This window comes from Cucurbita moschata, unplaced genomic scaffold (genome assembly GCF_002738365.1).
Source record: "Cucurbita moschata cultivar Rifu unplaced genomic scaffold, Cmos_1.0 Cmo_Scf00002, whole genome shotgun sequence".
NCBI lineage: Eukaryota > Viridiplantae > Streptophyta > Magnoliopsida > Cucurbitales > Cucurbitaceae > Cucurbita > Cucurbita moschata.
Window position 1 is genome coordinate 3,797,111 of NW_019268518.1, and position 26,209 is coordinate 3,823,319.

Genomic DNA, 26,209 nt, shown 5'->3' on the forward strand with positions numbered 1-26,209 from the left:
ATATATTTTTTATGTATAATTTCAATTTATATAACACTATTATTTAGATTTGAATAGTGGAATAGTTGAATAAAGTTTGCAAAACAAAAATGAAAACCAAAAAAATATTCATGTTTTCAACTAGGTAATCCTGTAAATAAATAGGGTGTTTCATTGTTAATGCAAAAGGCAAGGAGATTTGGAGTAAATAATTGTCTGGGAATAAATAGATAAAAACTAATTGAACATTCTACTCAACCATGTCAATTAAACAAAACCTCGAAGTCAATGACAAAATCTGGCCATCAATGTAAAAGATTAAAGTGCAGAAATTAAGAAGGGCTATTCTAAGGACATTGAAAAAGATGCAATTCTACCGTTTACTGAAGAGAAAAGGTGGTACCACATTGAATACATCGTTCTGAATGATGGGTATCATCACTGCTCACTGGGAAGCGATTTGATAATATCAGAATCACCTAGAAAAGAATTCAAAAGCAGGTGAGTTATAGATGTTTCATATTCGTTCAAGCTTGGAAAATATTATGCTTTAATTTCTTAACTTCACTTGAAAGTAGAAGTAATATTAACCCATAAAGTAAATGGAAAAAGGAAAGGACTATATCAAGTTTTTAAGCTAAAATAAAATGTTTTATGCAAACATCACGAATTAGAACAAGATGATCGAAAGATCAACATGCCACAAGCAGTTCCAAGATCACAAATAACAAACATTTAGTACCTGGGTCAATAATGCTGAGGCAGGATACACGGAAATACTTGCCACAAGCAGTTCCAAGATCAACATTGCCTAAAAGTGCAACCAAATATAGAAAATATGTAAGACAGGAGAAACAAAACATACAAAATCACAAATAATCGCATATGAACATGCATACAAGGTAAGGTAGAGCATACACCCCTTAATTTCTCAGAAAATTTTGAATTACAGATGTATGGGATATAGATTAAATGAAAATTTAAACTACATCTCCTAGATCAATTTTTTGAGTCAGAACAAATTACTACCAATGGAAGCAACCCATATAGCTTTATACTAAATATCGTAGAAGATACTAGTTGCAAATCAATAAAAGAAAAGTATAAGAACGTCACCTGTGTTACAAATACTTCAATATAGATTCTAGTTAGGATGAATTAAACGCTTAATGTCATTCATTTTGGTCTTAAAAATGCCATCATAAGCACTCTTAGAGCTAGTTAGAACAAGAGTTTTTAAGCCCACGGCAGGTAAGCACCTCTCTAATTGATCAACTTACTCAAGATACCTTTAATACGGAATTAATAGTGCTAAGTTTACTGATTACTGTTCTTTTTCTAAGATAATGAAGACATGACAGAACAAGAAAAGAGATAAATTATATCCCATATATCTGAAATCCGGCATACGAGGCACTAAAAATCAAAGTCAGAAAACGCTGCTTACAACTTGAACATATAAACAAAAAACTAACAAAGCAGAGTCTGCACTACACTTACTTCCGTTGTAGTGGTGAACCCCAACTTTAGCAAGCATTGCGTAGTACTCAATCTCGGATTTACGCAGGGGCGGGCAGTTGTTCGATAGAATAATAAGCTTCCCTGTATTATCACAGATCGAAAACCAGAAATGTGTCAGAAGTACACAAATGAAACCTAAATTTGAATCAAACACCAAATGGTAATAACAATAAGAACTATCAGAAAAGAAGAACGACGTATGAAGACCTTTGGAGCTGCGGATAGTGCGAAGGACGGTTTTGTACCCCAGCGTGTACTTGCCGCTCTTCATCACAAGGGCAAGCCTGTTGTTAATACTCTCATGAGTCTTCTTCTGCAATTGCAATACCACAGATCATCAAAACTATTATCCCTAAATTAATTGGAGGAGCAGCATTCACGGACAGTTCAAGTAATACTTACAGTCTTCTTCGCCGGCGCCATTGTCGCTTCTCGTGTACAAAATTCTTAAAGAAAAGAAGAAACAGAAAGAATCAGAGATGAAAACAATCAAGACCTTCGAATCACAATTTGAATCATCCCTTACCCTGTTCTGAAGCTTTTCCACGACAAGGAGTGGCGCGACTGCAAAGAGAAGACTCAATTGTTAGGGTTTATCGTTTTAGAGTCTTGCACGTCAACAGAACCGGGCTTCTTCCGTGGCCTGATTGGAAGCTTAATGGGCCTTCTTTTAATAATGGGCCAACCTTTTCCAGCCCGGCCCACTCAACTGCTGATTTTTATTTGATTAAAATTTATAATAATTTAGCTCATAATATTTTTTTACAATAAAAATTAAGTAAATAAAGTAAAATTTTAAATATTAAATTTGTAAAATTTTAGAAATCTCATTAAATTTTAATAATATTTTTTAAAATAAAAATTAATAAATAAAATTTAAATATTAAATTTGTAATGTTTTATAATTATGTCTAAAAATTAATTGAAGCTAAAAAAATATTCAATAAATTTCTAAATTTCTAAATTTAAAATATGTCGCATATGAACATAATATAGGCGCATTTATTACAAGGAAACGCGCAGCGTACGCACAAACAGCGCATTATAGCACTCTCACAGTCTCACCCAATTTGATTTATCGTCGTCACCATTCATGATTCACGCTTCAATCTCTACTCCGTTTGCAGAAGGCTCGGTTCCTTGCCTTTTCCCCTAATCCGGATGCTCTCTCGCCGTTGCAGAAGTTCATTCTTACGAAATCTGATCTTCATCTTCAGTTTCCATGGCGAATTTCTTGGTAGTTTTGCTCTTTGTAGCTTGTTTCTTTGTGGACAGTTCTGTTGCGCTTAGGCTCTCGTCGAGGCTCATTCATCGATTCTCCGATGAGGCGAAAGCGCTTTGGAAGTCCAGGAACGGTAATGCGTCTGGAAAATTTTGGCCGAGGAGGAATAGCTTGAAGTATTTTGAAACGCTTAAGGATTATGACTTGAAGAGGCGGAGACTGAAGATCGGATCGAAGTACGAGGTGATTTTTCCTTCTGAAGGAAACGAGGTCGTGTTCTTTGGGAACGAATTTGATTGGTTAGTATGCTTGAGCTTAACTGTTCCAGGACGTGATCGCTTTATTGACTAGCTAACTTCTAAGTTCTACCAATTGTGTAGTTTTCTTTACTTTCACAGCAACGATAATGTTTAATTTTATCAGCATTTCCTTCACCATTAAAAATTTGAAGCAGCATGGAGGGAGTATTTTCTTTACCTTGTTTGTTAGAGCGATTAAAGAATTCAGTGGAACTAGTTGTCCAGGTTACATTACACATGGATTGATATAGGAACACCGAGTGTTTCGTTTCTCGTTGCATTGGATGCTGGAAGTGATCTGCTCTGGGTTCCGTGTGATTGCATTCAATGTGCTCCCTTGTCTGCAAGTCATTATAGCTCACTGGTATGACTGCAATCACCTACATTAATTTCTTCATTTCTTTAATGCCTCTTTTAACATATTCCAAGTCGTATTTGGGATGTGAGCTGCTGAACTAGTTCATGAACTGGATAACTAGTCTCCTTTTCCTCCAAATTCAAATAAGAAGTTAAATTACTGTGCAAGAATCCTAATCATCGAATCATAAAAGATTGAGGTTTACTGATGTGGATATCGAAACATTCATATGTTCCGTATCCTTCAAAGTTGAAACCTATCGTTAGTCTGTTGTAAAGCGACAATCTCTCGTTCTATCAGTTAAATTTGCCAAATAACTTGCGAAATGTTACTTCTAAAGAGAGATCTGTATTCAAAATCCTTCCACTCAGATATATCATTAACGGAATAAAAGAAAAAAAAACAAAAAGACGAACTAATGTACATCAAAAGTAAGCTCTTATCTAAATCTATACTGATAATTAAATGGACACCGCATATATATACGATTGTTTTCAATTAATTACCTCTTTCTTTTATGTTCCGATCTATCTTAGTATGTCTCATTACTTGTCTAGTAGTCAAATAAGAACTGTGACAGGTTTTTCAGTTAATTTCACCAATTGACTGGCAGGTGCTCTCTTCTGTTTGGGGCTGTCTATGATGCAGGATAGGGATCTGAGTGCGTACAATCCAGCTTTATCAAACACCAGCCAGTACCTTTCCTGCAGTCATCAATTATGTGCTTGGAGCACAACTTGCAAAAGTCCTGATGATCCCTGCACTTATAAAAGAGATTATTACACAGATAATACATCAACTTCTGGATTTATGATTGAAGATAAATTGCATTTGGCATCTTTCAGCAAACATGGTACACAACGTCTTTTGCAGGCCTCAGTTGTATTAGGGTGGGCTCTTACTGCGTCACATACTTTGATGCTTTTCTTTGATGTTTTCTTCTTCTTGAACAATGTTGAAGTTGAGATATTGGAATGCCACCTGAATCTTTGCCTGTGATCTCCCCCTCTCCCTCTTGATGCAGCTGTGGTAGGAAACAGAGTGGTTACTATTTGGATGGGGCTGCTCCTGATGGTGTTATGGGGTTGGGTCCTGGAAACATTTCAGTGCCAACCTTATTGGCAAAAGCAGGATTGGTTAGAAATACATTCTCGCTTTGTTTTGATAATAATGGTTCTGGGAGAATCCTCTTTGGGGACAATGGTCCTGCCACCCAGCAAACAACACAATTTTTGCCATTATTTGGTGAATTGTATGTGATCTAGCAACTAAATTATTAGCTAAGCCAATTCTAACCTTTATTTTCTCTTGAAGTTATCTATTATCACCAACACCATTAAGCCATCCATTCCTTGTCTCAGTGATGCCTATTTTGTCGAGGTGGAGTCCTTTTGTGTTGGGAGTTCCTGTCTGCAGAAAAGTGGATTCCACGCATTGGTGGACAGTGGCTCGTCTTTTACATATCTTCCTACAGAAATCTATAAAAAGATAGTCTTTGAGGTGATACTGGAATATAATGATGTGTGATATTTCAATTTTGTTTGGCCTAAAGTCTCGAATTACTTAATGCAGTTTGACAAACAAGTAAAATTAAATGCTACCAGGATAATTCTCCAAGAATTTCCCTGGAATTACTGCTATAATTCCAGGTAGGTGCTTGAAAAAGGTAAAATAAATATTGTATTTTCCTCATTTTTTAAGGGTTGACAGACAGTTCTTTTATTGTGGAACAGTTCGCTGGAGTCCTCTTATATTCCTAGTATGAAACTCGTGTTTCCTCTGAATCAAAGCTTTATACATGATCCTGTGTATACCCTCCCTGACAGCCAAGTAAGTTAGACATCTTGCTCTTTCTTCCCAAGTAATTTTACCCAAATGATTATTCCCAGTGGGCCCTTAAAAATATTGATTTCTTTCCTCAATTTGTTTGTTTGGGACTGGGCAAGCTAGAAATGTTTTTGAACACAGTTTGAGGACACGAAGTCATGTTTGGGCAAGTGCTGAAATATTTGTTCCCTTCTCTGGCTTTTCTTTTATTGCTATGGATGGAGGCTATTGCATTCAAAATACCCCTTTTCTAGAATGTCAACAACTTGACTTTAAAGGACTTCATATCCTTTTTGCCTCGGTGGTTACGATTGATCTGTTTTGGTCGAAGTATGAACTTTATAAAATTTAATGTGCAGGGATATAAACTGTTTTGTTTAACCTTAGAAGAGACAGATGATGATTACGGTGTAATTGGACGTAAGTAGGACTTTTAATTCTGTGGTTGTATATGCTACTTTTTCAATGATTTTCTATAATATAGTTCCTTTTCTTCTCCTACCACACGATTACACATAGGAGCTTGGATTCGTAAATGCATTTAATGATAAAAACTTGTGATATCTTCTTCCATTTGTGCTACAGAAAACTTGATGGTGGGTTACCGGCTGGTTTTTGACAGAGAAAATCTTCAGTTGGGTTGGTCCAAGTCCAAATGTAAGCATGTTTTCATTATTATTTACACTTTGAATTTTCTTCTAACAGTGTGCATTAGCTGATCTTCCATCACTCGAAAGATTATCTGGAAGAAAGAGTTTGGTTAAGGCAAAAATGAAATCTTGCTTTTTGAATTTTCTCAGCAACTTCTGATTTCAAGGATATTCAATTCTTCCTGTGTCGAGATTTAAGTTTCTGTGCATTGCTTATATACTTCTGGCCTTTTTATTTATTTATTTTATATCAGCATGGAAGAAGAACTTATATTGAGGCTTGAGCATGATTCAATTCCCTTTTCTTCATTCGACATTTATCACTGTATAAAATTGCAGGCCTAGATATCAACCATGGCGAAGCAGGCCATGCCAAACCACCTTCAAATGACGGATCACCAACTGCATTACCAACCGATGGACATCTAAGCCCTCCAAATAGGCAAGAAATTGCACCCACTGCTGCTAGGGCGTTTTCCAAATCGTCCCTAACTGCACCCCATTTTTCTCTCTTCAGCTACTGTTGTTTGAGGTTATTCTTGTTGCTTTTTGAGTTTGTTGAGTCCATGCTGTAAATATTGCCTTTTCCGACTGGCATTTCAATTACTTAATAATTTACCCCTTCCTGTAAGTTGCTGTATCATATAGGAAAAAATAAGTTACATTTTTTTTACTGGGATTTGAGTATTATATAGACGTTTTTTTCAATTCAAGCATCAGTGCAAGTGCCAGTTCTACGTGTAGATTATTTGTAAACTCTATCATCCCTTATTTATTTTTATTTTTTGAAGTGGCATGCTTAAACATGTTAACAAATTACCAAGGTTCTTCTGAATATGTTGGAAAGATTTAAGTTTTATGTTTGTCCAGAATTTCAGCACAGGCACAAAAGAAAGTGAACTTGTTGGATGGCAGCTGACCAAGTCCAGTACCTCTCCTACTAATTGCTATGCTGCTGTATAATGAGACAGGCACTTACCTCCTCTATTTGTGTTATTTACCGTTGAAATTTCTACAGAAATCTCTTTGAAAGTGATGAAAACTATCTGACAGGTTCAATCAACTGGAGATGGGAATCTTTTTTGGATAACATGAAAGTTTTTAGTACGCAGGTACTTGCTCTTTTTCTTCACACCATGTCTTTCATCTTTTATTCAAGAATTATTTGAATTCTTATTGAAATAAAAAAAAATTAAAAAAAATTAAAAAATTAAAACTACTTTGCATTTCCAAAACAAAACTAAAATTTGAATACATGTTTATATTTATAAAGTAGATCACAGAACAAATAAGCTCCCTGTGTGAAAACTAAAATTCAAATAGTTATCAAAATGAACCCTAGTTTTGATTAAGATTCACTTGTTGATTATTTCATAACTGCCACCATAGTTATGTTTAGTGTAATGATAATAACTTGGTGGTTATGTTTAGTGTAATGATAATAACTTGGTGGTGATTACGTATTAGTTACTTTAAAACTACCATCAATCCTTTTTAGTGTGATGATAACAATTCCTTTTTAGTGTGATGATAACGATTTGGTGGTTGTCGCATGTTGGTTGTTTCATAGCTACCACCATAGTTGCCCTAAGGTGATGAAAAGGATTTTGTGGAAAGTTTACAGGGAGTATGCCTAGGTAACCATTAGTCTCTCAATTTTACCTTAACTATATAATATATGTCGTAGATGGGTATTTTATTGAGTATTTTAAATATTCATCGTTTTCCTAAAATGATTTTTAAGTGAGGGCAAATTTATGGCACTAGAGTTACAAATAGACTAGAGAAGCCAATTATGGAGCAACTCTAATCCTTATGTTTTCTTCATTTCAAACACTTTCTTTTGAGTTAGTTTATTGATTTAATTGGCAGTAGAAAACTCTTAGAAATTAAAATGATGGTGCTTATTGAAAATTGCATTATTGAATTATTTAGTTAAATTACAAGCATTCTAAAAATCATTTAAATGGATATCTAGAAGATGATTTTACTTTGCTATATATGGGTATTCTTTCATTTGTTTTTAAATTACAAAACAATTTATAAGTAAGCTAAACTTAGACCAGTACGTTTACAAAAGAAAATCGAATCGTTACACTTGGGTACGCATGATTGCACTAAGTAAAGTAGCGCCTATAACAATGGACACTACACATCATGATTTTTATTCCCACATGAAAAACATTTCATCATGTAAGGACCTAGTAAAGGAAAAAACACAACATTTTGTTAACATGTGATTTGTAAACTAGAGAAGACAAATGCATATCATAAAGTTCATATGAGGCTAACAGCATAGGACAAATTAGCGCCTATATTTGCATATACATCTTTGTCTAGAACCAATTGGGTCAAGTCATTCCTTTTGCACAGATTCATATATGAGGGTAGCATTTTGGGCGTAAGAACTAATACTTTGTATGAAGGATATGCTGATTAAGATACAAGGTAGCATTTTAAAGGACAGACACATTTCTCAAGAAACAACAAAAAGTGGTACTAAAACACCAACCTCAATATTGAGTGTTGTCAAAAACCCACGGTTGGTGCAAGAAAAGCTCTCGCCCATTCATTTGCACTGCTCCTGAGGCTATATCCTCCGCACGCTTCCTTGCTGTTTCATCTCTTTTAGCAGATGCCTCGGCATCCTGCAAATAAGAGGAGATAGTTGGAGATAAATGTCGAACAGCAACACAACTCATTTACGTCACTGATGCAGAAATTGCCTCATAATTGACTAGTGGAATGGTTCAGGTTCTTTGCCGTTCAGTGATTAGTTAACTTGAACGTACAAGAACCAACCTGTGTTTCTGCCACTGACAATCAATTGTGAAGCATGTGAGTTTAGAACGTTAATAGCCTTATAATTTCAAGATAGCTAAGCTCAAGCCTACCGCTAGCAGATATTGTTACGTATCGTATCGTTGTCAGCCTCACAATTTTAAAATGTGTCTGCTAGGGAGAGATTTCCACACTCTTATAGGGAATGTTTTGTTCCCCTCTCCAATAGATGTAGGATCTCACAATCCACCCCTCTTAGGATCATAGAGTCCTCGCAGGCATACTGTCCAGTGTCTGGCTCTGATACCATTTGTAATAGCTCAAGCCTACCGCTAATAGATATTGTTTGCTTTGGTCCGTTACATATCGTCAATCGTTCTGTCAACCTAAGTATAGCTCAATCGACTAGAAGCTCTGATACCATTTGTAATAGCTCAAGCCTACCGCTAATAGATATTGTTTGCTTTGGTCCGTTACATATCGTCAATCGTTCTGTCAACCTAAGTATAGCTCAATCGACTAGAAGCTCTGATACCATTTGTAATAGCTCAAGCCTACCGCTAATAGATATTGTTTGCTTTGGTCCGTTACATATCGTCAATCGTTCTGTCAACCTAAGTATAGCTCAATCGACTAGAAGCTCTGATACCATTTGTAATAGCTCAAGCCTACCGCTAATAGATATTGTTTGCTTTGGTCCGTTACATATCGTCAATCGTTCTGTCAACCTAAGTATAGCTCAATCGACTAGAAGCTCTGATACCATTTGTAATAGCTCAAGCCTACCGCTAATAGATATTGTTTGCTTTGGTCCGTTACATATCGTCAATCGTTCTGTCAACCTAAGTATAGCTCAATCGACTAGAAGTCCAGTCTCAGCCTCAGGTCTATTTGGCACGAGCCAGATAAAGTACATTCATACATGTTACAATCCCAAAATTTAAGCCTCATCTTCGCACAACAGAGGAAACTATTCCTGAATACCATCCTAATTGAACGAATCCTTGAGATTTAAAATTGTGATAATTTCAATTTTCAAACAACTCGCCCAATCTATGCAACCCTAATTCTCGAATTTCACTGATTTGGCAGGAAATACAAGAAATCGGCACCTAAAAGAACTCATACAGATCAATCGCACATCAAAGAGCAGAAATGGAAAGCGGCCAAAGAAAAGCTTGGAAGAGATTGATGAAGAAGAAGAAGAAGGGAAAGTACCTTGTGGCGCTTCCACGATAGGAACTGAGCCTCCGTGATGGGATTCGCGCTCGGATCATGAGACGAGAGCTTCTCTCGCTCCACAACCGCTTCTTCTGCCCCCATTTTGTTGAGCGTGGATCAGATTCCTGGATTTGATAGCCCCTCTCCAATGGATTGCTGCTTCAACCTCTGTTATATTCGAGATGGAGAGAGTGTAAAATTTAAACTAAATAAATAATAAATATAGGAAATAAAATTGGATTAACTTTTTTTTTTTTTTTTAATTTTTTTCTGTTTTAAAAATCTACCTTATAAATAACTTTCAAGTAGTCTTTAATTTTTTTTTTTTTAAATAATCGCTAAAATTTCAATAATAAATAGTTCCAATGATATATCCAAAATAAATTAACTAATCTAGATTAATCTCTCAAACTAATACTTAAAAAATGGATTAAATTATAATTATAATTCTTTTATATTTTTTTAAATAAATTAGAATTTAGTCTCAGCTACTTGTAAATAATCGGTCTAGTTAAGAATCAATACAAACGAATTTTACATTTATGGATACTAAATTCTATTTTTTTTTTCCCAAACGAAATAAAAGAGGCGATCTCGTAGTTCTTGGTCTGTGAAGATACGTTGTGAGGTGCTCCGTTTTATTTTCCCATTGAGGACGAACCTAAACCTATGCTCGAGAGACAGCTATCCATATACTGATAAGGAATGTATGGATTCTCGAGAAAAGAGGAACAGAGATGGTCCCCCTCGGACTGCCCGAATCCCACGAGTGAATAGAAAGTTGGATCTACATTGGATCTCATCTGAATCGACCCATCTATCCTCCTGGGGAGAAGTTTGGTTTCAAACCCCGATTCAAACAGGAGAAGTATGTCATGCTAATATAACTTAGATGATCCACATCTCGTCAGGCGCTGATGAGCCCATTGAACTATCTATATGGCTGAGGAGCCGTCACAGCCCCAGCACAACAATGCAATTATCATGGGCGCGCTCTACCACTGAGCTAATAGCCCGTCGTGCGGGCCTCCCGCTATGCCAAAAGCGAGAGAAACTCATCCCTCTCTTTCTTTTTTTCGCCCCCATGTCGCCACACGGGAGAGAGAAACTAAATTAAGGTTGTTAAAAGTTCAAAATCTAATTAATCGCGCTATCACATAAACAAAAGATATATTTGATAAGTCTCTAGTGCCACACTCAAGTACATATGACATGATGCTATATATAGATATATATATATACACATATTGATTTTATTTCATGAAAAGCTTGTTTCAAGTGACAAGCACTTTGGTAGGAGAAGGCAATTTGGAAGCACTTTGAAGGCATGAATCCACAGCTTCACCCACTGATAGGAAAACCCTTCCTTCAATTCTTTCAACAAAATTGGTTCTTTTAAGTTTGTGAATCACTTCCCATTTTGGACTTGCTATTGTTACCTACAAAACATCAAAATCAATCAAATTTGCTCGTTTTTGTTTCAGAGATCTGTCGGTTTGTCATACCTGTATCCCGTTCAATAACAACCTCTTGTGAAGTTCCTCTAGAACAATGATCCCCGACGTGTCGATATTCATAACATCTAAATGAAAAGAAACACGAAATCCACCAATTCAAAGTTAAGGGTATTAAAAAAAAACACAACTTTTAGAAAGTTATCGTTAAAAGATATCCAAAAACCCTAATTTTCGATTGATTCGAGGAAAAACTTACTACACATGTCGACAACTAGTTGCTTAGGTTGATCTTTGGTTGTTTCTTCAATATCATCATCTTCTTCAACCAATCTCATTATTCTGATAAAAAACCATTAAAATGATGAAAACCCATTTCTCAAATAAGCTTAAAGTTGCAAACTTTTGAGTAAAAAAACCTGTCTTTGATGAAGCTGGCATTGGCAAAACAAAGCAAGCTAGAGTTTATTCTAACAATGGAGATTCCTTGAGTTTTCATGGCCATAGGGAATTGCTTCATGTTGCCAAACATGTCACTTCTTCCAAGCCTTCCCACCTCTTCTATAGCGGGTCTCATCGATATCAACAATATCTTCGCAAATGAAATTCCGACCTGAAAAATCAATGAAAATGTTAGGATAACGACTCTCTACAATGATATGATATTGTTCAATCTCAGATAAACTCTCGCAACTTTGTTTTTTTATTCCTCGAAATAAAAGTATTGTCTCTCGCTTAGTTCCCGTAATCTTTTCCGACACTCCAACCAGAAAATGCTTAGACCGAAATTTATGGGTAGAATCCAACACAAATTATACTAACCTCTCAGATAAAGTCACGACCTTTTAGTAGAGCTCGAAATTGTAAAATCACATGAATTGTCTTTTAGTATAGGTTAAAAGTAGTATAGATTTTACTTATATTTGGTATCTCGATAAACGTCTAAAATTTTCGTAGATGATCGTATAATATATATATATATATATATAATCTCAATATATTTTGAGTAGACGTGGAACCGCCCACCAGTAACAAGACAAACAGTCCATGATTAAATGTTCCAAAAACAGACAGGAAAAGTACTAAATTATACAACTTGGCTTACTTGACCTATGCATTTTGTCCTTTTTAGCACACAACTTGTTCTCATGTCTCAATCTATTCCTCTTAAAGTTTGCAACTTGTTTCAATCATTTTATCCACTTCCACCTTAAAAGGAAAAGACATTTTCACCCTTTTGACTTTCCTTTACTTCCATTTGACTTTTAACCGAACCCAACCAGTAATATTTCATGGTTTGGTTTGGTTCAGTTTCGAGTCTGTTTTTAGCTTAGAATATTTAAACTAAACGAAAAATTTCTTGTTGGTGAAACTTATATCAAACGAGGCTTAAACAAATCGAATATAATTGGAACCGAACTAGTGGGTTCGTCGGTTTCAAATAACTAGAATCGAACTAGCTAGTGGGTTCGTTGGTTTCGAATATAACTGGAACCAAACTAGTGGGTTCGTGGGTTTCGAATATAACTGGAACCGCACTAGCTAGTGGGTTCGTTAGTTTCGAATATAACTGGAACCAAACTAGTGGGTCTGTGAGTTTCAAATAACTAGAACTGAACTAGCTAGTGGTTCGTTGGTTTCGAATATAACTAGAACCAAACTAGTGGGTTCGTTGGGTTTCAAATAACTAGAACCGAACTAGCTAGTGGGTTCGTTGGTTTCGAATATAACTGGAACCAAACTAGTGGGTTCGTGGGTTTCAAATAACTAGAACCGAACTAGCTAGTGGGTTCGTGGGTTTCAAATAACTAGAACCGAACTAGCTAGTGGGTTCGCTGGTTTCGAATATAACTGGAACCAAACTAGTGGGTTCGTCAATTTCAAATATAATTGAAATCGAGCTAGTGGGTTCGTCCGTTTTGAATATAACTGGAACCGAACTAGTGAGTGGGTTAGTCGATTTGGTTTAGTGGGAGAGAGAAAGAAAGAGAAAGAGATTACCGCAAGAAGAAGGCCAAATTCCACGGAATGAAACAAGACACCGAGGAAAGCGCCAAGACAGGCAAGAAAGTCAAGCTTGTCGAGCTTCCAGATGCGCAGAGCTTCATTGATGTCAATAAGACCAGGGAGAGCAGAGAGAATGATTGAAGCCAAAATGGCCATTGGAGTGAAGTAGAGGAGCCTTGTGAAGAATTGCAATGCCAACATCACTGTTATTGCCATCACTATATTTGACAATACACTCTCACACCCAGCACTAAAATTCACAGCCGTTCTTGAGAATGACCCTGAAAAAGTTCAAACAACTCGTAACTAAAGATTTCTCGACACATTATCGACCCCCGTGCACCTCAAATATAGAGAGAAAACGTACAAAAACATCTCAAATTTGTATCGAGTGGTTATTAAAAGTTGAATAATTTCTTTGTATCCACACCCATGTTTCCTTTTCCTCCCCAATCGATGTGGGATCTCACAATTCACTACCTTTCAGAACCTAGCGTCTTCGCTAACACTCGTTCCCTTCTCCCATTGATGTAGGACCCCTTCCCCCAATCCACTCTCCTTCGAGGCTCAGCGTCCCTGTTGGCACATTGCCTCGTGTCCCACCGCCTTCTGAGCACAGCCTCCTCGCTGACACATCATTTGGTGTCTGACCCTAATACCATTGTAACAGTCCAAATCTACAACTAGCGGATATTATCCTCTTTAGGTTTTTCTTTCTCGAGCTTTCCCTCAAGATTTTTAAAACACGTCTACTAGAGATAGATTTCCACACCCTTATAAAGAACGTTTGCTTCTCCAACCGTCGTGGGATCTCAAATTCTCGTAAGAGGACAATAGGTTCGTCTTCCGGGTATTAAACACAGCTACCCTATAAGACAGTCTTGGATGCAATAATTTATGTAGAAAAGTCCAAATTTTAAAGGTAGAAGGTAAAACTGACCAGTGGCTACATAGCAAGAGGTTAGAGAGCCTATAATGTTCATGAAGCCCATAGCAATCATCTCCCTGTTCCCATCAATGTTGTAGCCTTTAATGGAGGCGAAGGATCGGCCAACAGCCATCGCTTCCTGAGTAGAAAACACAACATATCATTAAGCTTACATGAAGCCTTCAATGGCCATTTAGGAGGCTGATTTGAAACTCAACTGTGAGAGCTATGATGGCTGCAATGAGGCCAGATTTGGCAGCTAAGCCAACACTTGAGCTGTTGAATTGCAGCTGATGAACAGAGATTGGGTTCAACCCTTCTTTTACTTCCTTAACTATCTTAACTCCATGTCTATCAGCTCTTGACACAAACACTATCAAAGTGGAGAGAATGACAGATATGAGAGGAGCAATGGCTGACACCCAAAACAGCTTCTTTTTCCTTCTACCCTGCATTTCAACTCAAAACTCTTAAACAAAGTTCAAATATTTCCGAAAGATTTCTCGTAACCGCTCAAGCCTACAGTTAATAGATATTGTCTTCTTTAACTTTTTTTTCTGGGCTTCCTGAAAGTTTTAAAATGTGTATTCTAGGGAGAGGTTTCCACACCCTTCTAAGAAATGTTTCGTTCTCCTCTCTAATTGATGTGGAATCTCATAATCCACCTCCCTTGGGGGCCAGCATCCTTGCTGACACACAACCCGGTGCTTCGCTCTTATACAATTTGTAACAGTCCAAGTCCCGCTAGCAAATATTGTATTTTTTGGACTTTCACTTTTGGCTTCCCTTGAGGTTTTAAAACGCGTCTACTATGGATAGGGTTTAGCCCTACTCCAACCAGTGTCTCGCACTGTCCGTTGACTGGTTTTGATATCATTTGTAACCGTCCAAGTCCACTCTTAGCAGATATTGTCCTCTTTGGATTTTCCCTTATGGACTTTCCCTCAAGGTTTTATAATGCGTCTACTATGGAGAAGGTCTAGCCCTACTTCAACCAGTGCCTCGCACCGTCCTCTCTGGCTGTGATACTATTTATAACAGCTCAAGTCCACTGCTAGCAGATATTATCCTCTTTGGACTTTGTCTTTGAGGCTTCCCCTCAAAATTTTAAAACAATTAGTGAGAAGTTTCCACACTCTTATAAGGAAAGTTACGTTCTGGATCTCAGGTTGCTAAAGCACTTAAAAAGACTTACAATAAACCTGGCCACAAGGAGAAAGATCAGAAACGAGCAGCCAAGAACAATGTTCAAAGGGTACCACTGCAAAAAACCAAGAGAGAAGGACAAGGTCAATCCATGGAAGCTTTGTTTTGTTTCTCTTAGTTTTGAAGCAGAGAACATACAGGCTGGTGAGCAGATCTCACGACAGATTCCAAAACAGAGACCACATCGGTTTTGGTCGTGAAGTTGCTAATAGCAAGCAAGCCTTTCAATTGCTGAAGACCAATGAGAATGGCAGCTCCAGCCATGAACCCAACAATGGCAGCATGAGATAGAAAATCCACAAGAAACCCCAATCTACAAACAACAAACCCATTACAGAAGAACAAAAAAACACCCAAATTTGCACTGAAATTGACCCAAAAAAGTTACCTCAGAAGTCCAAATCCTGCTTGGAAAATCCCAGCAAATAAGGTGACAGTAAAAACAAGGCTTCTATAGCCAACTGGGTCTGCAACAGGATCTCGAATCTCTTGCAGCATAGACGAAAGAAGCAGCGACACCACAGCCACTGGGCCAATGGCTATCTCTCTCGAGCTCCCCATTAGAGCATAGATCAAAGGAGGAACAGCGCTTGTATCTAAAATTTTACAAACCAGACATGTCAGAAACAGAGTCGGGAAATTTAGTACGACAAAATGGATCAAATTCCGACACTTACAGAGACCAAACTGAGGATCAAGCTTAGCCAAATTCGCATACCCAATACTCTGCACCAAAGGGGGAAAAAAGCTTCAATTTTTAATGAAAAAAAACCCCAAAAAGAACAGAAATTTATGATGTTTTTGCGAGTACCTGAGGAATGCTGAGACTGGCAAGAGTTAAACCAGCCATTATGTCGCTTTTGAAGTTAGAAGCTTTGTAGTTTCGGCCCAATTTGAGGATTGGGAACATGCTCTGCAGAAGGGTCAGAGTGGCTTTAAAAATGCTCTGTTTTTCAGAGCTTGAAGAAGTGGTTTTCGTCTTCTTCTTTGCCAAATGGGTCTTTGTGCAGCTTCGTGGAATGACATTTTCTCTGACGGCGGCGGCAAGTTCTTCCCAGAAACTCGGAGGATTGGGAGAATTGAGGAGCCATTCGGTGGTGTCTGCTCCGTCGCCGGCGCCGGCGAGAACATGGGTGTCGGTCATTTCGACGGCGAGAGTGTCAGAAGGCAAAGAACCCATGAGAGAGGTGGTTTGAAGTGTTTGGGAGAATATGTGAGCTCTCTGGTTTTGCCTTTTATTGTCTCAGAAATTGACGTTCGTCATATTCATATATCGGAAACAGTTTTTAAATTTATTGTAATTCTCTGTTTGTAGCCTATGATTAAATAAATACACCAAAAGAAATGTCTCTAAATTATTAAAAATTCCAATAATGCTTTTAAATTTTAATTTTTTTTAAATAATTTTATCTTCTTAAGAATAAAACCAAAAAATTAAGTTTCTTTCATATTTATCGACTCTAAAAAATAATTCAAAAATACTCTTAATAGCAATATTTATAAAAAGTAAAAAAAAAGAGCATTAACCCTTTCTATATTTATAAAAAATAAAGAAGTTTTAAAAAAATTTAGTAATAATATACGGACAAAAAAAAATAGATTATTTTCAAATATTTTAATATTATTTGGTCAATTTATAAATATTTTTAGATGGATATAATGTAGAATTTTTTTTTTTTGAGTTTTTAAAAAAAGATATTAATAAAACTTTTAACTAACTCAAAAATATTTTTTAAACATTTTAAAAGTTAAAATGTTTTTTTTGAAAGGTTGAAGGTTATTTTCAAAATAAAGTATTAACGTTCTCATTTCAAACTAACTTTTTTTTTTTTTAATTTATAAAGATTTAAGAGTATTTTTTTTTATATTTTTAAATTTTTTTAGCGTATTATTAAAAATTTTAAATTTTTTATTTATTTATTAATGTATGGTTTCATAGTAAATTTAAAATGTCTTCCAACCCTCAAAATAATATCCTTAAATTTTATAATATTTTTTTAAAAATTATTAAATTAATTTTAGAAAAAAATATTAATACTTTATTTTAAAAATATCTTTCAACTATTTAATAGGTTTCACTCAAATTTTCAAAAATTATTTTAATATTTTTAATACTTTTTAAAAATATTAATAGTTTTGAAAATCTATTATTAATATAATAGAGAAACCAGTAATTCTAACCAAGGTAACACGACCCTTAGATTAGTAAATAAAACCTTCATATGTTCACCGTATTTTTTTTTAAAGAATTAATGGTCTTTTTAAGTTTTTAAAAAAATTTATGGATATGAATAAAAATTTAAAAGTTCAAGAACATTTTTTAAACGTACCACGAATAAAAGATATTTTTTTTACTTGGTAAAAAAGTTAAAAAGTATTATTGAAACTTTTTAAAATTTTAAGAGTACTCCTCAAACCCGTGAAAGTTTAGAATATTTTTATCCAATTATATTTTTTTTTAGATAAATTACAAAATTTATAAATATTTTTATTAATTTAGTCTATTAAATTTAATTGATGTTTATTTTTATTTTTATTTTTGGTCAATTGATTTGTAATATGAAAAAGGAGGTGTAGGAGCGCACTCACAATAAAGAAGAATATCAATTGGTCACTCGAGGTTAACAGACAATACACCGACCTATCATAATTGGTTGAATTCTAATTTGTCTTAATCAATTCATTAAAAAAAATTAATCTCTCTTCATAAATTATTGAATAACATTCCAATATTTCTCGACTATTTATTTCAAGAAAAGACAAGGAAATGAGAGAAAAGAAAAAAAAAAAAAAGAAAACTCGTGCTTTGTAGTTTCATTTTCACTAGTTCTTTTTTTTTGTGTTTATTAATCATTTTTAAATGGTTGAAAAGAACGGGATAAATTAATTATATTTAATCTTTAAAATATGATATACTAATTATTTACCATTTTATTTAAATTCATTTATTTGAGATTAATTATTAATATTGATGGCTAAATAAACTTAAAATATATAAAATTTTAGGTATATTAGACATATTAATGAATGAAAATTAAATAAAAAAAGTTTATGTAATTTTATAATATACTTATTTCATTTAATATACCACTGTATACATACCTTTCATTTGTACTAAATATCTACCATTAAAATTTTATGTAATTTTATAACATACTTATTTCGTTTAACCTACCTTATTTTACCGTATACATACTTTTGATTTGTAAAATTTTATATAATTTTATAATATATTTATTTCATTTAATATACCTTATTCTACCATATACATACGGTACTAAATATCTACATTAAATTTTTGTGTAATTTTATTAAATTCATTTATTGAGAATAATTATTACGATTTATTATGAAATGAATTCAAAAACTTAAAAGATTAATTAATAAAAAAAATATCCTTAAACTTTCTATTTTGACACAATAATATTTTTAAACTTTCAAAAGTTTCATTAACACCCTTAAATATTAAAAAAATGTCATTACCGTTAATTTTGGGTCTAAATCATTAATATTTTATTTCAAATATACTATACTTCGAAAATAACATTGAATTTTAAAAAGTTTCATTAATATCCTTAGACCTTTTTAAAAGTTAAAAAAAATATCCCATTAATACTCGTTTTAAAAATATACATAAAATTTGAAGAATAACGTTAATACCCTTAACCTTGATAAAAATATATAGTAGGAAACCATCTATCTATACATAAAATTTCTATGTTTTTTATTTTGAGCGTAGAAATATTTAATTTTTTTTTTAACGTTTAAATGTATAAATGTTACGTTTGAAAATTCATATTTAGAAATAAATTATTAACGATTTCATTTATATATATTAATGGTAAAATATTCTTTTCATTTAATTAATTGTAAAATATTCTCTTTTCAAGTTAAAATGTATCTTTAAAATTTTTATGGAAATTAAGTATATTATTAAAACCTTCAATACTCTAATCACTCTAATAATAGTTTTAAAACATTTTTAAATATTTTTAAAATAAAATATTAATTAAGTTTAAATGTATTTTTAATTTAAGAATATTATTTGAAATTTTAAAATTTAAGATTATTATTATTATTATTATTATTTTAATTTAAAGCCTTATTCAAATTATTTTATTGATTTAAGTATTAAATACCTTTTTAAAAAATCTATTAATTTAAAAACTATTTTTGAAGAAATTATCTCAAAGATAAGCACATATATATAGTTAGTTAGTGATGTTCCCTCAAGAAATGATGAAATATTTGAAGAGAAACGAATAATTGAAAAGTGTTGAAAATAAACTACAATTTCTTATAAAAAAAATGCACTTTTTTATCCATAAAAATACATCTTTTGATATAAAATATAATAATAATAATAATAATAATAAATGAATGCTATTTTGAATTTTTGGTGTTTGACTAAAAGTCAACTTTCTAGTCTCCACCATTAATAGCTCTACATTTGCCACACCATTAATGGATCCTTTTTATACCTAATAACACTTTATTTACTCTTGCAATTCAACTAATTTAAATTCGCTTGAACCTATTTGAATTTTAAAACCACCTCGACACTTACCGATCACGGTTGAAACTCTACCGAGTTCCAAATGCAATTCAATCTCGAGCATTCTCTTTTATTCCGACAAGAAAATGGCAGTGATATTCAAGGAATTAGCAGACACGTTGATAATCCAACTTTTAAGAAGAATAGACCTGTATAATCCTCAAATGTAGCTGTTGATAATCAACAACGACCAAATAGGAGCGGGAATAGACTTAACTTTAGACCTATAAAAAACCACGTGGCCCTCTAAATCATACGTGTACATATTCTAGAAATAAATGATGGTTTGACCAATAATTTGGATAAACCCCTATGGATAATTAAAGATGCTTTGTAGTGACGTTAATGGTAGCCGTCCTCTATATTTAAATAGTTGATCATGATGTGAAGGTCAAATAGGTATCCTCTCATGGCTAAATATAATGATTTATAATTATGTCCCTACATTTTTTTAATTTTAAATTTTCATTTATTTTTTAAAATTAGGTCCCTACTAAATAATTGAAATATTTTTTTAGAAGGTAAAAAAAAAAAAAAACAATTCATTTAACTCGGGAAAACAAAAACTTGCCTCGTGGATTACATGTTCTAATTAGACATGTCTACGGGACAAGAACAGAGAAGTCTTCCTCATCTCGATTCTTGCCAAATTCTTCATTTATTTTTGTAGTGATCAGGGCAGAACTTCCCTGCATGAAATTTGCGGGGATTGGATCCTCGAATATTTTTTTCCCGTTTATTATTCTTTTAAAATAATAGCTATATTAAAGAAAAATCACGTTAATTTGTAATATATAGATAGAGATGTTTATGGAATGCGGGTGGGAATAGGAAAGTCTTCTCTGTTCCGGTCTCTACCACCTTTTTCACATACAGATATAGCTATATACATATACCTACACATTAGGGTTATCATATATTTGGAAAAAATACACATTGAATTTATAAACATATATAGACACGAATATTCATGGGGTGAGATACAGATAGAGAAGTCTTCTCCGTCTATACATGAAGGTTGCTACAGTTTTCAGGTTAATTTCCAAAGTCTTCTCTGTCTCTACCACCTATTTCACCTATAGATATAGCTATATACATATACATTAGGGTTACTACAGTTTTGAGGCTAATTTCCAAACGCTATAGATACCGTTAGAAATGTTCACGAAATGGGATGAAGACAAGAAAAACATTTTCCCTCCCTGTCTATGCATTCATTAGTGTGGGATCCTACATCAGTTAGAGAGGGGAACAAAACATTCTTTATAAAGATGTAGAAATCTCTCCCCAGCAGACACGTTTTAAAAATTTTAAGGAGAAGTGCGTAAGAGAAAACTCAAAGAGGACAATATGTGTTAGCGGTGGGCTTGGACGGCTACCATTAAGATCACTATAGTTTCATGACTAGTTTCCAAAAACCCGATAATTTTCAATATACACATAGATATCTAGATATAGATATATTTATACACACCACTCGAGAATGGAATTGCTTAAACATAAAGCAAATGGATGGATGGAGATAAAGCCTTGAGCCTCCCATCTCTTTTTGTCCACGAGAGAGGTCTATGGCAAGGAATTCAAAAGCCTTAGGCTTGTATAGATCAATAGCCATGTATAGTTGGATGGAGTGAATGGAGGAAGTTCAAGTTCCAAAAAGGGTATATATCGATAACGATGGCGTTCTTAGCTCCTCATCTCTATCTAAATAATATCATACTGTAACTTCGAACCATATAATAATTGATACATATATGAATGGAGTTATGGTCCTGTTTTTTATTCATATTTTGGAATTTTGCGCTCGTCTTTATATAATATAAAGTTAAAAGAGCATATATTAGGTGCATTAAAAACATGTTTGAACGTACTTAATTAGTGTTTTGTATAGAAATTGTACTGCTCAAACTCACTGCTAGTCGATATTGTTTTTCAGTAAGGAGAGGTTTCCACACTCTTATAAAGAATGTTTCGTTCTCTCTTCAACCAATATGGGATCTTACAATTCACTCCCATTCGGGGCTAGCGTCCTCGCTGGCACCCGTTTCCCTCTCTAATTAGTGTGGGATCTCACAATCCACTTCCCTTCGAGGCCCAGTGTCCTCGCTGGCACTCGTTCCCCTCTCTAATCGATGTGGGATCTCACATTCCACTTCCCTTTAAGGCACAGTGTCCTCGCTGGCACTCGTTCCCCTCTCCAATCAAAGTGGGATCTCACAATCCACTTTTCTTCGAGGGCCAGTGTCCTCGCTCGCACTCGTTCCACTCTCTAATTGATGTGGAATCTCATAATCCACTTCCGTTCGAGGCCCAGTGTTCTTGCTAACACTTGTTCCCCTCACCAATCGATGTGGGATCTCACAATCCACTTCCCTTTGAGGCCCAGTGTCCTCGCTGGCACTCGTTCCCCTCTCTAATCGATGTGGGATCTCACAATCTACTTCCTTTCGAGGCCCAGTGTCCTTGCTGGCACTCGTTCCCCTCTCTAATCGATGTCGGATCTCACAATCTACTTCCCTTCGAGGCCCAGTGCCCTTGTTGACCCTCGTTCCCCTCACCAATCGATGTGGGATCTTACAATCCACTTCCCTTCGAGGCCCAGTGTTCTCGCTGGCACTCATTCCCCTCTCCAATCGATGTTGGATCTCACAATCCACTTCCCTTTGAGGCCCAGTGTCCTCGATGACATTCGTTCCCCTTAACAATCGATGTGAAATCTCACAATCCACTTTCCTTCGAGGCCTAGTGTCCTCGCTGGCACTTGTTCCCCTCTCCAATCGATGTGGGATCTCACAATCCACTTCCCTTCAAGGCCCAGTGCCCTCGTTGGCACTCGTTCCCCTCACTAATCGATGTGGGATCTCACAATCCACTTCCCTTCGAGGCCTAGTGTCCTCGCTGACACTCGTTCCCCTCTCCAATCGATGTGGGATCTCACATTAATACTATTAAAATTTACCTCGTAAATGAACCAATTAAGATATTACTTTTGAAACAATTCAGCTCACCGAAAGTGTTAAGGAAGTTGGGTTCGTTAATCCTATCAATTACACCGACCAACCTAAGTTCGTATGACTAAATTTAAACTTATTAAAATCACGAAATAGATATTCGTTCGGGTTGTAATATTGGTCCGAAATGAAAATGATCTTGGAGAGAATATATTCAAAAGGTATGGTTTAATCTAGTTGAGCTCCAATGGCTATGGTTTGTCACGTCTCTAGTGAAAGCAACAGGACACAACCAGCCACCATGGTTGGCGCTATTAGCTTACACATGCATTTGCAAGTGCAGCTTGCTTTAGTTTGCTATTGTCATAGTGCTTCACTCACTCATCATTTCAAACCTTTTCACTTTCTCACGACTCTATTTGATATTGAAGTGAACCCTACTTAACCCATCGTCGCTACGATATCGTAGGTAGTTCATTAAGTCGTCGATATTTTCTAAAGGGAGTCGTTGAAACACGAAACCGTCAACCAAGTTAAAGAAAATATCGACGATTCAGTGAACTTGTGAGATTCCACGTCAGTTAGAGACGGAAACAAAATATTCTTTCTCCCTAACAGACGCGTTTTAGAAACCGTGAGAAGAAACCCGAAAGAGCTTGAACTGTTACAGAACTGTTGACAAAACCAAAAGTAACGTCGATACTTCAAGTGTATCGTCGGCCAAATCAAGATAAATCTTGATGGTTTGTCGATCTATTCTTAGGAAACGTTAAAGCCAACTATTTGGGTCGAACATTCCCATAGAGGTTGACTAGACCTCATAAAGCATCGGCCAAAGTTAGCCCAAAAGGATGTGTTGACCAAATTGTCGATACGAGTTTTTGCGTCAAGAACAGGTTGATGTGACATTGAGCACCAAATGAGTATTATGCTTGTTTTTTTATTCCTTCTTTTGTCGTTTTTCAATCTTATTCTTAAATTTTTGTAGCGTTCTTAATTTCTCTTCTTTTATATGTTAGATTCTTTCGTCTAGATATCTTATTAAGGTCGTGACTGAGCTCAAGATCAATTCTATCACATTTAAAATTACCTCTCCATTTTATTCACACAAAACACACCATTAACTTTAAATGGATTAGATTTAACATGGGCAACTTAGAAAAGACAAGTTGTTAAGATATTGGTGAGGTGGAAAATGGCAATTGGTTAGGTTAGTTAAATCAGACGTTACTAAAATTTCATAAAATTTGAATATGGAACATTTATAAGTCACAACACATCACTAACATTAATTACCAATGTTAAATATTCTTAATCTTTTAAAAAATAGTTTGAATTACAGCCCTATTTTACAGGTTGGTCGGGCTTACTTGACCAAAAAAATGTTAACCCACAAACTAAAGCTAATTTTTTATTTTTTAAAAATTAAACTCTGACCTATATTAAATTTTTTTAAACTCAATTCAACTTTTATAATTTGGGTTGGATAGTACAAGATAGTCGAATTATCAAATCATATGAACACTTCTAACAGCTCAATTGCTACCAAGTATTTTTATTAATATAAGTAAAATTTAAAAACCTTAATTAATGTTTACCACTACGATGCCGACACGTGGTGATCTACAACCATCCAACGGTTCAGATTAGTTGTAAACTCAGCTTTTATTTGGAATATGGAATAATTATAGAAGCCACTCAATTGGAATCTAGCCGCTAAAACATCCAAGTTCATCGTTGAAGCGTCGGCGGCCACATTACTCTATTCAGTGCCAAAAGGCTTCAATTCCCGATCCAGTTCAACCGTGGATGAATTTGTTTGACTTTTGGTTAAAGATGAACTCCGATTTGACTCAATTTGTTTGGTAATTGCAGAGTTTTCGCCAATAATCAAACAGAGCCCTAAGTTTGTGGCATCGCTTTCGATGGGGAGCGACGAATCGGGAATGTTGCAGAGAAATGAAGGCGGTAAGATTTCGACACATCGAAACACCTTTTCGATTTCCTTTTGTTAGCAGAAAGATTGCAATAGATTAGAGTAGCGGAATTTTTTGATATTTGTTTTCTTTTTTAAAGAGGAAGTGTGTGGATTTGTTCGTTGCATTGAACGTGGACGGAATTTGAGCTATCTTCTCAAATCTTACAGTTGTTTGTGTACTGATTATAAATTAATTTAGGAATAGGAGGATCCTTCCTTCGAAAAGAAACCCTAGAAGCCATCGAGTGTGGAAAAGGGGGGAAACTGGTTATGGACTTGAACGATAATGGGATATTTCTTTTACTTTTTTTAGTTCTATTCTCTTTTTGCATTTCTTTTCAGTAAAGTAATGGAGAACTTATGAACCTTTTCCTACTTTCCTGTACTTTTTTCTTCATGGTTTCCTGACTGAGCAAAAGTGCCCCAAGTGCGATTTGTTGAGCTATTGAACTCCTCCACTATGGATGGTTTGCAGGAGGAGCTGGGAAAATAAGACATGTAGTCTCTTTTTACCATTCATTATTGAGCTACAAACCCAACCATAGTGGCCAGGGCCATGTTTTTGGGTTTTGATTTGCATGGCTAGTTAGATAGAGGATAACTCTAACCGCCCAAGCCCATATTGTCCTCTTTCAACTTTCTTTTTCGGACTTTTCCTCAAGATTTTTAAAATGCGTCTGCTAGGGAGAGGTTTCTACACCCTTATAAAGAATGTTTCGTTGTGGGATCTCACAATCAACCCCCTTCAAGGCCTAGTGTCCTCGCTAGCACACTGTTCGGTGCCCACTCCCTTCAAAGCTCAGTGTCCTCGTTGGCACACCGTCCGGTGTTTGGCTCTGATACCATTTGTAACAATCCAAGCTCTCTCCTAGCGGTGGGCTTGGACTGTTACAAATGGTATCAGAGCCGGTCATCAGACGGTGTAAGGGACTAGTCGGAGTAGGGCTAGACCTTCTCCATAGTAGACACGTTTTAAGACCTTGAGGAGAAGTCCGGAAGGGAAAACCCAAAAAAAACAATATTTATTAGTCGTGAGTTTGGACGGTTACACTAACAAAATTACTCTTTTCTTAGCGAAGTATGAGGTCCATTATAGAGAAAAATTTATTAGAAAAGAGCCTTACAATGTAGCTTGTACTTTTAAACTATTTGATGTATGATAGTGTGAGAGAAAAAGATTTTCAAATCTAACTCCTCTAATAATAGCCAGACAGTTTCTTATGAGAGGATTTTTTTTTTTTTTTTTTTTTTTTTTTTTTTTTTTTTTTTTTT

The 26,209-nt window shown here is 35.1% G+C and overlaps 4 protein-coding genes and 2 long non-coding RNA genes across 6 annotated transcripts; 3 read left to right on the forward strand and 3 right to left on the reverse strand.

Moving 5' to 3' along the window:
* Positions 1 to 177: 177 nt before the first annotated feature.
* On the reverse strand, positions 178 to 2,118 carry LOC111455400 (60S ribosomal protein L30-like). The gene is made up of 6 exons (XM_023097047.1): positions 2,027 to 2,118; positions 1,903 to 1,946; positions 1,708 to 1,813; positions 1,480 to 1,581; positions 722 to 790; positions 178 to 458 (listed from the first exon to the last, which is right to left on the reverse strand). The coding sequence occupies exons 2-6, from the start codon at positions 1,921 to 1,923 to the stop codon at positions 418 to 420; spliced, it is 339 nt and encodes a 112-aa protein (XP_022952815.1). The 5' UTR covers positions 1,924 to 1,946; positions 2,027 to 2,118; the 3' UTR covers positions 178 to 417.
* Positions 2,119 to 2,522: 404 nt separating this feature from the next.
* Positions 2,523 to 6,587, forward strand: LOC111463738 (aspartic proteinase-like protein 1). Its single transcript, XM_023107681.1, has 10 exons — positions 2,523 to 3,021; positions 3,247 to 3,385; positions 4,028 to 4,269; positions 4,404 to 4,631; positions 4,741 to 4,879; positions 4,952 to 5,028; positions 5,113 to 5,209; positions 5,566 to 5,626; positions 5,792 to 5,863; positions 6,196 to 6,587. The coding sequence occupies exons 1-10, from the start codon at positions 2,723 to 2,725 to the stop codon at positions 6,429 to 6,431; spliced, it is 1,590 nt and encodes a 529-aa protein (XP_022963449.1). The 5' UTR covers positions 2,523 to 2,722; the 3' UTR covers positions 6,432 to 6,587.
* A 317-nt stretch (positions 6,588 to 6,904) lies between these two features.
* Positions 6,905 to 9,789, forward strand: LOC111463771. The gene is made up of 2 exons (XR_002713911.1): positions 6,905 to 6,968; positions 9,730 to 9,789. It is a non-coding gene; the product is annotated as an uncharacterized LOC111463771 (long non-coding RNA).
* On the reverse strand, positions 8,101 to 10,069 carry LOC111463754 (zinc finger CCCH domain-containing protein 15 homolog). Its single transcript, XM_023107682.1, has 3 exons — positions 9,856 to 10,069; positions 8,369 to 8,504; positions 8,101 to 8,288 (listed from the first exon to the last, which is right to left on the reverse strand). The coding sequence occupies exons 1-2, from the start codon at positions 9,958 to 9,960 to the stop codon at positions 8,370 to 8,372; spliced, it is 240 nt and encodes a 79-aa protein (XP_022963450.1). The 5' UTR covers positions 9,961 to 10,069; the 3' UTR covers positions 8,101 to 8,288; position 8,369.
* Positions 10,070 to 10,996: 927 nt separating this feature from the next.
* Positions 10,997 to 16,704, reverse strand: LOC111461756 (low affinity sulfate transporter 3-like). The gene is made up of 12 exons (XM_023105400.1): positions 16,265 to 16,704; positions 16,131 to 16,179; positions 15,842 to 16,049; positions 15,592 to 15,766; positions 15,443 to 15,508; positions 14,466 to 14,696; positions 14,260 to 14,386; positions 13,314 to 13,600; positions 11,732 to 11,925; positions 11,572 to 11,654; positions 11,364 to 11,440; positions 10,997 to 11,297 (listed from the first exon to the last, which is right to left on the reverse strand). Exons 1-12 carry the CDS (start codon positions 16,631 to 16,633, stop codon positions 11,133 to 11,135), a joined length of 2,031 nt encoding a protein of 676 aa, XP_022961168.1. The 5' UTR covers positions 16,634 to 16,704; the 3' UTR covers positions 10,997 to 11,132.
* Positions 16,705 to 24,758: 8,054 nt separating this feature from the next.
* Positions 24,759 to 25,255, forward strand: LOC111461764. The gene is made up of 2 exons (XR_002713641.1): positions 24,759 to 24,927; positions 25,036 to 25,255. It is a non-coding gene; the product is annotated as an uncharacterized LOC111461764 (long non-coding RNA).
* Positions 25,256 to 26,209: the final 954 nt, after the last annotated feature.

Excerpts from the sequence above, each read along its gene's own strand:
- LOC111455400 (XM_023097047.1), bottom strand. The coding sequence starts at position 1,923 with ATGGCGCCGGCGAAGAAGACT. Across the intron at positions 1,814-1,902 it reads TGGCGCCGGCGAAGAAGACT|AAGAAGACTCATGAGAGTAT; the intron begins GTAAGTATTACT and ends TTGCAATTGCAG. Across the intron at positions 791-1,479 it reads GGTTCACCACTACAACGGAA|GCAATGTTGATCTTGGAACT; the intron begins GTAAGTGTAGTG and ends TTGCACTTTTAG.
- LOC111463738 (XM_023107681.1), top strand. The coding sequence starts at position 2,723 with ATGGCGAATTTCTTGGTAGTTTTGCTCTTTGTAGCTTGTTTCTTTGTG. Across the intron at positions 5,627-5,791 it reads TGATTACGGTGTAATTGGAC|AAAACTTGATGGTGGGTTAC; the intron begins GTAAGTAGGACT and ends TTTGTGCTACAG. Across the intron at positions 5,864-6,195 it reads GGGTTGGTCCAAGTCCAAAT|GCCTAGATATCAACCATGGC; the intron begins GTAAGCATGTTT and ends ATAAAATTGCAG.
- LOC111463754 (XM_023107682.1), bottom strand. The coding sequence starts at position 9,960 with ATGGGGGCAGAAGAAGCGGTTGTGGAGCGAGAGAAGCTCTCGTCTCAT. Across the intron at positions 8,505-9,855 it reads TATCGTGGAAGCGCCACAAG|GATGCCGAGGCATCTGCTAA; the intron begins GTACTTTCCCTT and ends TCTTATTTGCAG.
- LOC111461756 (XM_023105400.1), bottom strand. The coding sequence starts at position 16,633 with ATGGGTTCTTTGCCTTCTGACACTCTCGCCGTCGAAATGACCGACACC. Across the intron at positions 16,050-16,130 it reads TGATCCTCAGTTTGGTCTCT|ATACAAGCGCTGTTCCTCCT; the intron begins GTAAGTGTCGGA and ends GTAAAATTTTAG. Across the intron at positions 11,926-13,313 it reads AATTTGGCCTTCTTCTTGCG|GTCGGAATTTCATTTGCGAA; the intron begins GTAATCTCTTTC and ends TTGATTTTTCAG.